The following is a 17,314-nucleotide window of genomic DNA, read 5'->3' as shown; positions in this document are numbered from 1 at the left end:
TTACTTATAATTTAATTTTTATTGAAATTATTTAATTAGCATTGTATTATAAAATTAATTAAAAGATGCTTTAATCAGTCTTTTCTCGTGCATTTTATGTGATGAGTATATTGATTACTATATTTTAACATTGTTTTTGGTAATTATATTTTAACAATTTAAATATATCTTTAATTATTAATTTGGTTGCACATATATATTAGGGTGTATATTTTGTTAAAGTTGTTTTTTTTAAGGGAAACTAGAAATAAATCTTTATTAGCAACTCAAATATCCAATGAAATAAAATCAAAACAAAATTCTTTTAAACTTTTTCGTTGTTGTATGATCATATTTTCTTTTATATGTTACATTTTGTTTCGATAAAAATATATGTAGAATCACTAAAAAAAAAATTAATTTAAAAAAATAGATATAAAACAATTAAGAAACTTGAAATCCTATAAAGTTTTCTATCTGAAAACAAAAAATCCAAAAAAATTCAATGTATAAAAAAAATCAAAGAGAAAAAAAGGAGCATGTGAGCATGGCCCTTTTAAAGATGCCTAGCCCCCGCCCCTATGCCTAATTAATCATGGGTAGACAATATATTATTTACCTTTTAGTTTTTTTTAAAAAAAAAATAACACACGATGTATTAATTATCATAGAAAAAAACATGTAATCTATAAAAATTACAATTCATATTCCAACAGTAATTGTGATGGTTGAAAAAATAAGGAGAAAGATTTTTTGGGTTAAAAATTTATTTTTCAACTTTTTTTTACCTAAAAATACTATAAAAAAACCTTTCAAAAACCACATATCAACCTAAAAAATTTAAAATAAAATAAAAATAAAAATGAAACTTGATTTTTCTTTTTAGAAATTCTTAGAGAAAAAAACTATTATTTTTAATCTCTTTTCATTAAATAGAACCATAAACTTTAAAAATAACTAGTTGATTTTCTCTCTCATTATCATTTTAAAGCAGCTTATTATTTCCTTTCTCACTGACAAACAATGAAAATTAAATAAAATAAATTTTAAAATCAAAATAAAATTTGGCAAGAATTTGAGATTATGCATATTTTATCTCCAAGTTTTAAAAACCATTCCCTTTTTTCTTTTAATTTGATATGTTTATCGTGATTTAAAGAATAATTCTATCTAATTTGATCATATAATGATCTAGTTGAGTGAAAACAAAAAATCAATTTTTTTTTTATATAAAAAGATTGACCTCGAGGGACCCCAAATCTTTTAGTATATGATATATTAGATAGTGGTTCACGTGAATCACATAACATGATGGAGTAACCCCAACTGCACCAATTTCTCGTATCATGAGGTCGATCATGATGTGCTGGATTCCCACATCGATTAATAGTCCAAGCAAGAACCCATCCAAAAAATATATAAAGATATCTCAAAGAAGAAGCGACAGATGCAAGAAGAGCCGAGTGCCGAATCTCATACCAAACCTTGTGTGCCAGTTGACCTGTGATCTAAATGGAATAATAAATAGATTTGTTGTGCGCCGTCGGGCAAGTGATTACCCGCCGTTTCAGAACGGAGATTCTCCACCTTTTTTTCCTTTTTTTATAAAGGATAATAGGTTACATCGTGGTGGTTTTTGACCTCTTGATTAGAATAAAAAAGCTCGAATTGCCAACCCTTGTACTCCAAAACAATTAATTAAAAAAACTAAAACCATTTTTCTTTCTTTTCCTCACTTTTTTTTTTTAATTTTCTTGGTTCACATGTCTGGCTCCCTCCAAATTAGAAAAGAGGGCCATTTTTTTTTAATTTTCTTGGTTCACGTGTTGGCTCCCTCCAAATTAGAAAAGAGGGCCATATTTTTTAATGTCAAGTTTAATTTATATTTTTTTGTTGAAATTTCCTGCAATAATTATACCTTAGTTTCTCAAAATTAAATAATATATGTAATCACTAACAATCACTAACATGAATGAAAGAAAATATGAAATGTTATGCATATTTTTTTAAATAATAAAACTATAAAAAATAGACATAATTCATTATGAATTGTAAAGGAAATCCGTAATGTTTTTTTATTCTTTAAATTTTTAGTCACTTTATTTTTTTAATTTTATCTTATCATATTCAATTAATTTTTAATTGAATTTAATAATTTATTTTAATTGTTCTAATATAAGATTCATGTATAGTAAAAATAAATTTTAAAAATTAATTAGCGCTAAATTTATCTTTTTTTTAAACAAGTCAATATTTTTTTTTAGCCACGTTAAGTTGACAAGTCCTGAGTAATGTAAGAAAAGGAAAACTCGAGACATTGAAAAGTGCAATGGGAAGCTCTCAGGGCTGTAGCTTGTAGATTCAAATACGCCGCCGGATGCTGGGACCCGAAGACCCAATAATGTAATAAGCGCGCGCGCCCTCACGGGGTCGCCCGGTGCTCGTGGTCTGACCCGGGTGGGTCCGAACTTGCACTAATTACTGTCTCCTCCGTATTCCCTCCAGATGCTGATTGGACAGCACAACACAAATGAGATTGGAGTTTTATTTTATTCCCCCCCTTTTTACTCGCTGTCAAACTTAATAACCAGTAAAAACTCTTAATCATGTAATCTAACATTCTGGTGTTTCCGGGTAGCATCAACAAGCTCGCAACCGCTGATTTGAATACAAATATGATTTTTATTACCAATCTACGATGACATTTTCATTTCTCTCTACTTTCATGATCTTGGATTTTATAAATAAATCACCAACAGTTGATTTTAATGTAATTACCAAACAATAAAACTTTTATTTTCTAGATTTTTTTATAATAATTGGTATCGGATCAGTTTACGCATACTTTAATTAATCTTTTAAAATTTTAAAATTAATAATTATATAAATTTTTAATAATTTTAAAATTTATATTACTCCAACTAATAAAAAATAAATTAAAAATCTCTTTATCAATTAAAATGCATCTCTTAAAGTTAAAATAACTTTTTTTTTAGCTGTGCTAGTGAAATTTAGTCTCTTTTTTTTCTTTCTTTTAGTGCTGCCTCATGAATGCAGTATGTAGTTATTTATAATGGTGAGTAATTTTATTATATTCCGCAGTAATTAGTTATATATTATTAGTTATTTTATGAAATATATTTTAAAAAAATATAAAGAGAACAAATAAAAGAAATTTTAAGTCTTATTATTTCTTGTGATTCAAAAATTTTATATTCTTTTCTTTATATTTATAAATATTTTTCTGAAAAATAAGCCAAAAAAATACTAATACGTAACACAGCTACCCACCCATTATTACAATTTTTTTCGCATTTACCTACGATTGCTGAGAAATACAAAGAGGTAGTCATTGATATCTTGGAAGCATTGTTTTTTTGTTAAGTTAAAGACCGGCAAGGCAACTAGATAAGCTATAATTATTACAGTAGAGCTCATGCTGATCCCAAATCTGGCCCCTACTCGCCACGCAACGCTCCCTTAACGCGCGTGCCGAATTAACAGTCAACCGCAGACGGAAAGAAAACAATAATATCTTGGTCGTGTGCGCGTTTCCTTTCCGTCCCCTCCACGCTGACAATGACATGTCTATCCACCACGCCCACGAGCTCCCCACTGCCCGTCCTTTTTGGCGTCTGATTACTGTGACGACGCTGCCCGTCCCCACTATCGTCCTTTTTGGCGTCTGATTACTGTGACAGAAAAGAAATTAAAATCTATTTTATCTAAAAACTTTCTGGGAGTGCATTCTAATTGTATTTAAAAATAATAATGTTTTTTAATGTTTTTATATTTTCTTTTGTTATATATTAGGTATTATATAGAATAGTTAAATGATATATTTAAATGTTATGATAATTGATTTTATTAATATATAGAATTAATTGAGATTATCTATGTGAAATTGAATTGCAGGTGGATTGAGTTTATTTAATTATATTAAATATGACTCGTTGAGTTTATTATTTATTTTTTAAAAAGTCAAAGAGGATGAAAAAGGGCCTCTAAATTTTAAGATCACGCGTGTGAGAGCTGCACAGCTGACCGCGCATATAATGCCTGCATTTATAAATCCATAATTAAGCGGGTGTTATTAGGTAGTGAAGTTAAAATATTGTTTGTTTAAAATTTATTTTATTTTTGAATATATTAAAATTAAATTATAAAAAATAAAAAATATTGTTTTAAATTATTTTTAAATAAAAAATATTTTAAAACAAAATATTTACCACAGTCTTAAAGTTTTTTATCTAATATTTAAGAAAAAAACTCCGTGGTATTATCCTTAAGAAAATACAGGACTCAAAACAAAAATGAGGTATGGCCCCACTGTTCCTTCTATGGGACCCACAATTTCCTTCTTCTCTATCTATCTGTAGTTTTCACCCAATCATCACCTGTACTGTATATCACTCCCGCTCCGCATAAAAATGGAGCGCTAAAAAGCTTAATGCTCTTCGTTCTCTGTCCTTTTGGTTTCTTCAAAGCATACTAGTTAGCAGTAGAAGCAGAATTAGAAATAGTGGTTCGGAAAGCTCAGTGCCTTCTTCTTCTTCATAGATTTTTCTCAAGTTCTCTCTCATTCCGTCCCTTTGTTCAGGTACTCTCTCTCTCTCTCCCCCCCTCTCTAAAGTCTTTATTCCTCTCTCTTTGCGCTCTATCACTTTAGAAAAACTTGAAAGTTTATGCTCACGGGCATTTATCAGATTCCCTTTTCTGGATTCCTTTCTTGGTTGGTTTTTCTTTTCTTTTGTATTGGATTATTCATTGGTTCTTAAAGTTCTTAGGAACTTAGTGACTAGTTCTTGCTGTATGAACTTTGATTTTCTAACTTTGGACTTAGTAAAAATGGTTTATTTTCTGGTAATTTAAAGCTTGAAGACAGATGGGAAATTCCAGTTTTGCTATTTGATTTTGACTGTAACTTGATTTGATTTAATTTGGGGTTTGGCTGTTTTTGTTGAAAGCTCATGCATTGACTCTAAAAGTACCGAGTTTGGATACATTTCAGCTTGATTTTTTCTTTTTTTGACTTTGACATGATTTAAGCTCAGATGGTATTTGCATAAACTGGTTCTTCTTTGATATGGTTGAATTTGGTTCATGTTAATCTGAATTTGGATCAACTTATTGATCAGTTTGTGATTTATTCGTTCAAATATGAAGGCTTCAAAGGCTGACCCAGGTGGGGGTATACGACTGTTGATTGCGGCTGCTTGATTATTTCTGGTTTTGATTCCAAGTCCTCATCAAGATTATCGCCTACAATCTGCCATTCAACTTTTTAAAGTGGTTTTTTTTTTGGATCTTTTGTTTGCTGCAACATTAATGGTTTGCTTGTTGGTAGCAGTTCCATGAAGTTGCATTTTCTTAATTTGGATATGAGTGATTCTTGAGAAGTTATTAGTTGATATTGGAGGTAAAGACTATAGTTAACTGGTGTTATAGTTGAAGAAATGGAAAGCAGAGAGGGAGAGAGCTGGCGGGAATTGGTGAGAAAGATGCTTCCTCCAGGAGTTCCTCTCCCTGAAGATGAGACTAAGCTTGATTATTCTATAGCGATGGTGTATGATGGCCCACCAGTCTCTTATGATGTCCCGAAAGTTGAACCTCTTGATGTAATTTCTCATGTGATCCTGACTGCAGAACCGCTTTCAGAATCACAAAGATTGGTTTCAAATTCAGGTCCTCCAGTAATTGAACAAATACCTTTACCCGTGTCTCAAATAGCTGGTGTCACTGGTTCACCTAATCAAAGTCCTAGAATATCAGCAAGCTCAGAGTCAGTAGTGTCTGTCTTGCAAAACCCTGAATTTTCTTCTGCTTCAGCTTCAGCTTCTCCAGGGTCGGTCCAAAATTCTCTTAGTCATCCTCCAAAACACATGGCTAATGAAGTAAAGAGAGTGCCGGTTGTTAAATTTAACACTGTTGATCGATCTGAGAGGAAAGATGTAGAGAAGCTAGATTATCCAGGGTACGTTGGAGTTTCAAAGGAAAAGAAGAAGAAAAAAAGTAGGGTTTGTTACAGGTGTGGAAAGGGGAGGTGGGAAACCAAGGAATCGTGCTTGGTTTGTGATGCTAAGTATTGCAGCAATTGCGTGCTTCGAGCCATGGGATCTATGCCTGAAGGGCGCAAGTGTGTGACATGCATTGGTCAACCAATTGATGAATCAAAGAGGTCAAAGTTGGGCAAGCATTCAAGGGTTTTATCACGATTACTCAGTCCTTTGGAAGTCAAGCATATTATGAAAGCAGAGAAAGAATGTTCGGCTAATCAGCTTCGGCCAGAGCAGTTGATTGTGAATGGATATCCTCTGAAACCAGAAGAGATGTCTGAATTACTTGGATGCCTATTACCTCCGCGGAAATTGAAACCTGGTAGATATTGGTATGACAAGGAATCTGGTCTTTGGGGAAAGGTGAGTTGAATTTTAAAATTCAAATTGAGAAAATATCAATCAGGTCTTTTTCCACCTGATCTTGTGGGGAAAAAAAATTAAATTCCTTCAGGCTAGCATGAATTAAAGGTTTTTACTTGCTATTTTGCAGGAGGGAGAAAAACCAGATAGAATCATTAGTTCGAACTTAAATTTCACAGGGAAACTCAGCCCTGATGCAAGCAATGGTCGCACAGAGGTTTACATTAATGGTCGGGAAATAACCAAACTTGAACTGAGGGTTCTAAAAGTAAGTCTTCATCCAGTTATTCTTGTACTGGCGTGTGATGCAACATTTAGATTCTTGCTAGATAAATGAAAATAACTGCTAGGTAGTTTGGGATTTGATTTTTATCCTTTGCTTTCATGAACTTCAGTGCACATTCCTCTTGTGTATCTACATTTTGATAATCATTTTGGGTTGTCAGTATTCAACCTCATTTAGGCTTGTTGTTCTTATCCCAAGTTCTCTCACTTAGTTAACAAAATATTGGATTTGTCAAGTTTTCTTGTGTAGTTAATAAAGTAATAGGATTTGTTAGGCACTTCCATTTACAGAAAAACTATTTCAATCACTCTTTCCTATTTTAATTGCTGACTACAAATGCTTGGAAGGGAACTTTCTGATTTCAATTTTGCTTTAAATCTACAATTTTTCCTGGAGGAAATTGGACAATGCCTTGTTTTTTATTTTATTTTATTTTTTATTGCTGACATTTTCATTTGCACTCAGCATTGACAAAAGATGAGCAGGGTGGTAGGTTGTAGGTTGAAATCTTAAGTTGATACTGTTAATAAATTGTGTTACCATTTTCTGTTTACAGGAAAAACTAGATATGTTAAAATGACAATGTCTTATGAATTCCTACAATTATTGTATATCCCCTTCCAAAGTGGTCTAAAGCTCTGTTCCCATAAATGAAGAATGCAATGCTCGTACAAGTATAAGCAGTCATGAAGCTGCAGCATGTAGTTCATGCATGTTTAAATATAGACTGTAGGCCTTGAATATATTGTCACCTTTAGGGATGCTAATGAGTGTCCAGATAGAGAATCTCTAAACAGAGGTTAGGAATGCATGTAGCTTGGTGAAGGCTAGAAAGTATGCCATGGAGAGATAGTAGCTGTGGATGCAGACGAGCCAAATAATGCTTCATGCTAGTTGAATTCAGCATGGTCACTGCTTGGTTATGATGCCCAATTTCAGTCATAGCTGGAGAACAGCTTAACCTTATACTTGAGCCCAGCTTGTGAATGTTTAGTAGTGTATTATTGATGTTGCACATCAATACTTTATTTCCTAAAAGTGTTCTTGTGGGCATAATTGGTCGCTACCATAGCTAGACTGAGTTTTTGGATTGGTCTTCCTTACTGAGTAGATGTATTATTGTGTATTGTCTGTGTTTTTAGTCACTCTGGTTCATGTCCAACGCAATAGCTAACCTGGTTTCCTAATGTTTTAGCTGGCGAAGGTGCAGTGTCCTCGAGACACTCATTTCTGGGTCTATGATGATGGTCGTTATGAAGAGGAAGGTCAGAATAATATCAGGGGAAATATTTGGGAGAAGGTACGTGCTGGAAACTCCTTATTAGATGTTTGTGGTCAGTATAAAATCATAGGTCCTGTGTTGATCATTTGGATTTGCTCTTTGCTAGACAGGCATCAACTAGGATTGTTAGTACACTTTTCTCTTTGCCTATGCCCCTTGGTCAACCTCATGGACAGAGAGATGAGGCCAGCAATTACACCACTGTTCCAAATTATCTAGAGCAGAAAAAAGTACAGAAACTTCTTCTACTTGGGATTCAAGGCTCTGGAACTAGCACTATCTTCAAGCAGGTATGGCCTTTCCGTTGGTGCTTTGATTGGCTATGGTCTAGAGAGTAGTCAACTGTAAAATTTTCATCACACATTTGAAGTGGATCTGAAATTCTTAGCATGGGCTCTATCTGCCCATCTAATTAAGAACTCATTGTTAGGGGGTTGACACTTGGTAAATATAACCTTTTATGAGTTGGTTAAGGTTTCTGAAACACAAATTTTCCTGTATTTGTGTTCAAATTTCCATCTTAATGTGGTTATTTTGAGGTTTTTGTTCTTGTCACATGGGATGGTTATCCAAATGATTAGTTATCATTTTTGTTTGTAAGAGTTGTCATGTCCAATTAGCAACTTCATTTTGATAATTTGTTTCTTACTCGAAGTCAAACTTAATTGGAGCAACAAGTTCATTGATTGCATTGGGTGTTGTATTACCTTGTTCAAGTTTTGAGCCATTTACTGAATTCTATTTAAACTATGCATTACTAGTCAACTTCAAGTGATGCAAACAAAACTTTTTACCAATCATATTTCGCTAAGATAGAGTGAAGAACTTGAGATATCATGGGCTCGATGCATGTAGGATAAAGATCAGGCTCTCTCTTGCATTTTTCAATAGAATTACAACTCAACCTGAGTTCGATAAGATGCAAAATTTCTAGTCATTTTTACTAAAGCCCCGTGCTAGAACTTGAAATGTCTTTTTATGATCACTGATATCTTTCTTGATGTGCATTATGCGTCCCTTAAACAGGCCAAATTTTTGTACGGGGGCAAGTTTACTGCAGAAGATTTGCAAGATATCAAGTTGATGATCCAGAGCAATATGTACAGATATCTTAGCATTTTGCTTGATGGGCGGGAGCGCTTTGAGGAGGAGGAAGCCTCTTGGATGAAGTCGCTTGGTGACAGAGACCAAAACTTAGAAGCAGGTAATATCTTAATTTCTAGTTTTTCTTTTCAGGCATTAAAATTCTTGGGTATATTCTATAATTGTAGGTTATCAAATATTTATTCAATAAAAGCCTAGAACAATCACTTTTTAATATTAAATTTTTGGGGAGTTCATAAACTGAAATTGTAAAACCCAAGATTTAGATGCTAACTAAATTAATTTTTGGCATACATAGAAAAATTAACAAGTTTCATTCAAGATTCTTTTTTATAAAGTCCCTTAAAAATTAAAATTATAATATTATTGATGCTTAAAAATTGTTCAATTCACAACATAAAATAGGAGTAATGTATTCATCTTATTAGAAAAGAAACTTCCATTATAATTTACTTATAACGTTAATGTAGAGAACATTCAGATGAGATATTTTTAACATGAGAGAGGGAGGTTGGTTCTGATTAGCTCTACAAAATGCTCAATGAAGGAAACGACACTGTTATTGCATGCCATAAGATTTAGTGGCAACTAGGCATGGGCTTGTGCTACGCTACAAGTTCGTATTTTTTCTGAAAAAACGATATTAAGTGATGCAAACGGTCTGTATTTTATTCATGAAAAATGATGTCTAGGTGATGCTAACATGTTCTAAAGAAATAAGAGAAATTAACTGCTTGATGTATAACACAAATAGAGATTAATGAGTTGGTTTTATTTTAATTAGATGGTAAAAGAAAAGACAATGATTTTAAGCGGATTTTTTTTTCAAAAAAAATTAACACGCACAGGAAAGGTGCTTCTTCCAAGCGGTCCCTTGCCCTATTCTCTCTCAATTGCCTATCCTTTCTAGATGAGGGGGAGTACCTTAGCAGTAGCTTCCAACACTTAAGATTGGCCTCCATGAGTGCCAGATATGAACGGTTTATGAATTTCATACGGGACTACGATACCTTGGAAAAAAAAACAATGGAAACATGAAATTGGATTAAAAAAGATGAAAAAATTGGACCGGGTCAACAAACACGAAAGAACTTAACCCGGGGGGAAATTAACTATACTAAAAGATTTAAAATAAAAAATATTAATTAAAAGAACAAGGGTGAAAATCTAAATAAAAAATAAATTAGAGGGCAGCTAAATTTTCAATTGGAGGGTTTAATTAAAAAGAAAAATAACTTAAGCAAAAAGGAAAAAAATAAAAGAGTGAGGAAAAAATTGAGAAAAAATAACACAACTTAAATCTAGATTGAAGAGTGAGATAAAAAACCAATAAAACTTTTATAAAAGGGTCAAGGAAAAAAAAATCCAAAGAATAAGGATCAAATAAAAAAAAGACATGAAAAATTGAAATTGAAGAACTAAATAAAAAAGGAATAACACTTATTCAAAAGAACAATTGATAAAAAAATTTTAATAACACCACCATAAAATTACTATTATTGTTATTATTATTATTATTATTATTATTATTATTATCATCACTATTACTATTACTACTATCATTACTATCATTGTTGTTTTTGTTGTTTTAATTATGATCACAATTATTAATATTATGATCACAATCATTACTATCATTAACACAATTACAATCATAATAAACTATCATCATTACCACTATTATTATTGTTGTTGTTGAAAAAACAAAAGTCATAAATTTGATTTGAAGGATAAAATTGAAAATCATAAAAACTTTGATAAAAGGGTGAAGAAAAAAAACCAAGAAATCAAAAGAAGAAAGACCAAATTGAATTTTTTTTTTTTATCATTGAAAAAACATAAAATTGACTTGAAGGATAAAATTGAAAGCATAAAAACTTTGACAAAAGAAAGAAAGGAACAAAAAAAGAAATCAATAGTAGATGGACCAAACCGAAAAATATTATATATAGAAATTAGAATTGAAAGATTAAATTGAAAAATCATAAAAATTTAACGAAAGGGAAAATGAAAAAAATAAACAATCAAAACTAACAGGACTGAAACTGAAAAAGTAATAAAAATACGGACTAGAGTGCATCTCTCTATGCAGGAGAGAAATGAAAGGGAAAAAAAGAAATGGCTACCAGTGATAAACTGACTATCTTTAGATGACATGTGCTGGCCATAAAGGAAGAGTACATGCCAGAGCATGAAATGAGACGGCAAAAAATGATTTTTCACCACCCAGAGGCGCCATGCGCCGCCAAAAATGTGTGGCGCCTTCCACATGCTTGCGAGCGTACATCACATGCCAATAGCTTTTTGAATAGAAAATAGTAATTAAATGTTCAATTACTCCATCACTCTTGACCAACCCCATTAATCACAAAAAAACCTTCAGGAAAAGATGTCAATACCCTTGTTTACATAATGGGGACAATTGTGTAATTGTATTGTACAATTAAAAAGTAAAAATACCAAAACAATCTTGTTCAACAATGCTAGTCCTTTTTTTTTTAATTTTTTATTCTAGAGGTATTTAAGTTATTTTACCAAGCATTAAAAGATGAATTGACGAAAACACCCCCTAATAGATCAATAATGGCAAATGAATAGTGTAAAAAGACCAAAACATCCCTGAATCAAAAGCAATCAATTTTTCTTGATAAGGCCATAAACATCACTCCACTATTGTAGTGAATAGTGAAGTGTCTATGGCTACATGAAATCTCCTTTGAGTATATTTGTTATGTACCATATCATGCATACATCATGGGATGGATGGATAATGGCATCAATAATGTAATGTACAAAGCAAGGAAAAAGAACAATAAAACAAAGATTTACATGAAAAACTTCCTTATAAGAGTAGAGAGTTAAGGTATGGGAGAAAGGGGTTTCATTGATGAAAAGAAGAAAGAATATTTCACTTCATTAACTGCTTGATTAATGCTTGAATGAACAAATGCTTGATTCTTTATCGGACCATATCTGATTGGACTTTCATTCTCGATTGAGGGCATATAATTTTCGTATATATGCACCTCTGCTTCCTGTTTGAAATGCACACTCTCTTCATAGCCCGAGTCTTCTGTACTCATGTAAACTTCCTCTAAAAAATTTCTGCCAGCAACCACCATCTTTATCCCATATGCTTTACATTGTCAAGGGTGCTTTCGCAGGATGGAGAAACCGCCTGATATATAGTATTAAGAATGAGGAAGATTATCCTATACCAGAGTTTATATTTATATGTCCTCTTTTAATTTTGTACATGAACTCTTTCCGTGCTGCTTTTGCCTCTCTTACTGAAGAAACAATTGTGTGCCAACATGATTTTCCAATGAGTTCAACATGTCATGGTTCAAAAAATGTGACCATATGTTTCATGATGCATATAGTACCTGGAAAGTTTATATAAGGGGGGAATCTAATGCTACGGGCATGTCTGTCTGGCTTGATCCTAATTGGGGCTAACCTAGAACGTTTTACTAGTTAATAGGTCATGGTTTTGGGGGGTCTGACTGCCGGAGGCTGTTCTGCAATTTTTGTTTTTGTCAAGGGTAATTTTGTAATTTGGAAGTTGACCAGTCAGCTTATTTAGCATTAAGGAAGTGACTTGCCAGCTAGTTTAAACCGTGGTGAACCTCCCTGGGCACCTCCTTATTGGCCTATATATATTAATTGTAAACCTCACTTCTGGAGGATAGATTTTTAGTGAATGAAATTGAAACTTTCAGCATTCAAAGATGTATGATGCATCTTATTTTAGGAATGATTTCTGGGAGCCCTAGTGTGATGCTAGGTTTGTTTTCTTTCTTTTAATCTATTTGATCCTTAGTTCCTTGTTTGTTTACTTTTCTAAGCACAACCTTAAGCTAAACACACCCCAATCCCCATCTATAGCCTATTTTCCATGCCCTTACCTATCAAATCTGTTATAATTTGCAAACCTTAGTATAGGTTCTGTAATCGAAGATCCTGCACCATTTAATGTCACATAGGTTTAGTGTGCTGAATATGCAAAGCACTTTGTGATTGAGTTGGATTGTCATATAGGTTTTACGTCACTGGGGTCCAGTTCCCACGTGATTCATTGCCAGTGTTCATATACAGAGAATGTAATTCGTGTGATGATTTACTGATTTCTTTGTTTGAAATTTGAATCTAGAGACCCAGTATGGTTTTCCTAGCTGAAACAAGGACGACTTAGCTCATGGGTTTTTTTCCTTTTTCCCAATTTAATTTGTGTTTCAGGACCTGTAGTATGGTTTTAACTAGAATTCCTGTTTTCATGAATTCTAAGTGTTGCACCGTTGTCTAAGGATGTGCATGTAATATTATTTTATTTGAGCACAAACAATTGGATAGCCCTCTTTTTAAGGAAAAATTAAAATATACCAATTTTCATCAAAAGAAACATTATGTACTACAATGCAATGTTATGCAACCGTTGGGGCTACGATGCAATGTCATGCAACATAAAGCAAGTATGCAATAAAAATTCAGATTGAAGTTCCATTAAACCAATAACTCAATCAAATTATATTCTTTAAATAATGTGCTCAGAAAGGTGAGAGTCAAATAATCTGCCTTCTTCTTAAAGAGCACAACTAAGTAATATAGAGGGATTAAAATTTGATATCCCAAATCTTGTGACGGGGTAGCATTTCATTTCTCCTCTTCATTTCATTTCTTGACTAGCAAGCGCTTGGAGGTTTTGATTTTCAGTGCATGTGAGTTAACTTCTTCGGCAAGTTAGGGCAATTTCCAGTAATCTCAACATTATTTTTAGGAATTTATCATGAAATGGTTCTAATGGGGTTATGATTATTATTATCTTTTTCTTAGGTGGGTGGAAGGAAAATAATTCAGTGCATTTTTTTTTTTCTAGTGAGCTAAACTCTAAACCTTTTGAGTAATCTGATGGAGGCTATCATTTGTTTGCTCTTTCTAGGTGGAGATGTTGACCATAGTGAAACTAATCACTGTATCTATTCGATCAACCCAAGGTTGAAGCATTTCTCTGACTGGCTACTGGATATTATAGCCACTGGAGATTTGGATGCTTTCTTCCCTGCAGCAACACGTGAGTACGCTCCATTAGTTGAGGAGGTGTGGAGAGATCCTGCTACACAGGAAACATATAGAAGAAAAGATGAGCTTCACTTCCTTCCAGATGTTGCTGAGTACTTCTTGAGTCGGGTAGAATTCTGCATTTTACATCAGTTGGTTGTACAAGATTAGCAGTTGCAATATGCCATTTGTTTATTTCTGAATTCTTTTTAATCACCAAGTTGTTGATTCTAACATTGTTGGTGTCTTGCATTTAATGGATGTCTATTACATATTTTGATCTAGATAAATTTTAATTACCATCATGGTCATTGAATGGCTATATCATGCGGCTTTCTTTCTTTCAGGCTGTTGAGATCTCAAGCAATGAATACGAACCTTCTGAACGTGATATTCTCTATGCAGAAGGGGTCACCCAAGGGAATGGTCTTGCTTTCATCGAATTTTCCCTTGATGATCGCAGTCCAATGTCTGAAACATACACAACTAATCTGGATGCTCCACCCCCACCTCTGACCAGGTAAGTTTTCTATACTGTTCTGTGTAGTCCCCCTAAATATGCCAACTGTAGCACAAAACAGAAAAATAAAATAAAATAAACAGATTTCTTCAACTTTACTAGAGGCATTCACATTGTGAGCACCCTATCTCAGACCCTTTTTTTTTTTTAATGGAAAGACAGCATGCCTTCATGGAAAACTAACACCTTTTCATGATAACTGACCTTGTGTGGCAGAGCACACATCTAAGGTCAGAATCTCTCTCTCTCCCCCTCTCTCTCTACAAGACATCAAATTCAGAAACACACCATATATATTTGGACCTTGAATTTTTGCACACACAAACACACTTCAAGTTCATGGCATTTGAACTTGAAAATCAATGCTCTTTTTCTTTCATTATGCTGGCAGAATTCGAGTATTCATGCCTGCGATTTTATTTTTTCAGATATCAACTGATTAGAGTAAATGCAAAGGGAATGAATGAGGGATGTAAATGGGTGGAAATGTTTGAAGACGTTCAAGCAGTGGTATTCTGTGTAGCCCTTAGTGACTACGATCAAATGTGGCTTGTTCCAGAGAGTAGTGGCACTGGATCTCTACTTCGGAACAAGATGATAGAAAGCAAGGAGCTATTTGAGACAATGATTAGGCACCCTTGCTTTAAGGATACACCTTTTGTGCTGATACTTAACAAGTACGATGTCTTTGAAGAGAAAGTTAATCGGGTGCACTTAAGTGCTTGTGAGTGGTTTAATGACTTCAGTCCGGTGCAAGCTCACCACAACAACCAATCACTTGCTCACCAGGCCTACTACTATGTTGCAATGAAGTTTAAAGATTTATATGCTTCCATCACAGGCCGTAAACTTTTTGTATGGCAAGCTAGGGCAAGGGACCGAGTGACAATTGATGAGGCATTTAAGTACACAAGGGAGGTTCTGAAGTGGGATGAGGAGAAAGAGGATAATTACTATGGTGGAGCTGAGGATTCATTCTACAGTACTGACATGAGCTCCTCACCATTTGTTAGGCAAGAGTGATATGCTCTTGAATTCTTTACATTTCCTTTATAGTTAAAGAGAACATGTAAAAAGGAAATTAATTTCATCACCAGTATCCTAAACCTTCTAAATAAGTCACTTGTTTGTGATCTTTCTTTGTGAGGTCAATTTTTATTGATGACATTGGTGAGGGAATCAGGTGGAATCAATCTACTTTCTCGTTTATGGAGCGTGCTGGTGGGAAAACTTTGCTTTCACAGCCCTGCACGTATTACCAGTTTTTATAAATGGGTGGGGGGAGAAATCATTTGGTGAAATGTTGAACTGTCTTTAAATTGGTGTCGTAAATGATTTAATATATTTATAATAGATTAAGTCAATAATAGCTTTATTTTCTAAAATAGACTTGATAACAAAAATAGATTAATAACATCCAAATTGATGCTGAGAGATCAATCAGCAGCAATTTGCTGCCAATTAAGAATTGATGACGAGTCAAAACTTTTGTAAGAGGAGGATTAGTATGAGCAAAACCCTGATCTCAACAAGAGTAGGTTGGTTTGAGCAAAACCTTGATCTCAACAAGCAGGCCTCAAAGCCGGATGATCTTAGCACATGTGTAGTGCACATAGCACAACATTCAACCCTGGTAGAAAACTTGGAGGCCATTGCTTGTATATTGGCCTTCCAAGAAACAAGAGCATTACCAAGAAATATGCACAAGCCGGTGGTAGAACAATGACTGTCCAGACAGCCAACCAATCAGTATCTTAGTAAGTTGTCAAAGTCAATGGAGAATCAAATGGAAAGAGCAACTCATAAGTGGGATGATGCGATGAACTACAACCATGTGAAGATGATTCTTCCTTTCTCAACTTAAGATTGACCTCCATTGGTGTATCAACAGGAGTAGCATCAACAAAACCTGCAAAAGAAATAAGATTGGTAGTATACTTCAGTTGATTCAAGAAGATTTCCTTGGAAGTCGCATGAACTTCTAAACCCAAAAAATGGCGGAGAAGACCCATGTCATTCATATGGAAGGATGAACTCAAGGATTGTTGAAGTTATGAACAAAGTTAGTGCTAATAAAAAGAATGTCATGCATACCATCTAATGTTTGATGAATAAATAAGGTGAGTCAAAACAACTTTGCATAAAAGAAAGCCTCTTTAAAGTAGAACATAATTTCTTAGACCATGCATGAAGAGCTTCTTTCAAACCATACAAGGAACAATTCAACTTGCAAACATTCTCATAAAAATAATTAGGCAGATCCAATAGGAGTTGCATATAGATGTCTTTTTTGAGATCACCATGAAGAAACATATTTTTTACATCTATCTGGTAAAAGAGGCCACGACCGAGAAGCAACAATGGTCAAAATTATATGAATTGTGGTTATGACATGATATCTCATGTTTGATTTTATTGGTAAAAAATACATCATTGGTATAGATTAAGATATATATTGTGGCCTTCATGATATAGCGAATGAGTGAAGAATAGGCCTAAGAGCCATTAAAACCCAAGGAAACTAAGTAGCTATGGAGACGATCGAACCAATCCAAGATGCCTATTTTTATTGAAGTTTGGTACCAAAGCTGGAACAGAATTACTTAGTAGTAATCTACTGCATTGCTATCTATTTATTAGCTGATAACATTATCTAGATTAGGATG

General features: G+C 33.6%; 1 protein-coding gene across 1 annotated transcript; it reads left to right on the top strand.

Moving 5' to 3' along the window:
• The first annotated feature begins 4,370 nt into the window (after positions 1-4,370).
• On the top strand, positions 4,371-15,878 carry XLG3 (extra-large GTP-binding protein 3). Its single transcript, XM_011029791.1, has 9 exons — positions 4,371-4,579; positions 5,146-6,398; positions 6,529-6,666; positions 7,880-7,984; positions 8,077-8,256; positions 8,993-9,170; positions 14,010-14,257; positions 14,476-14,648; positions 15,077-15,878. The coding sequence occupies exons 2-9, from the start codon at positions 5,436-5,438 to the stop codon at positions 15,669-15,671; spliced, it is 2,580 nt and encodes an 859-aa protein (XP_011028093.1). The 5' UTR covers positions 4,371-4,579; positions 5,146-5,435; the 3' UTR covers positions 15,672-15,878.
• The last annotated feature ends 1,436 nt before the right edge of the window (positions 15,879-17,314 follow it).

Source organism: Populus euphratica, unplaced genomic scaffold (assembly GCF_000495115.2).
Source record: "Populus euphratica unplaced genomic scaffold, PopEup_1.0 scaffold49.1, whole genome shotgun sequence".
NCBI lineage: Eukaryota > Viridiplantae > Streptophyta > Magnoliopsida > Malpighiales > Salicaceae > Populus > Populus euphratica.
The sequence above is the reverse complement of the archived record's forward strand: the minus strand, read 5'-3'. Positions and strand labels throughout refer to the sequence as shown.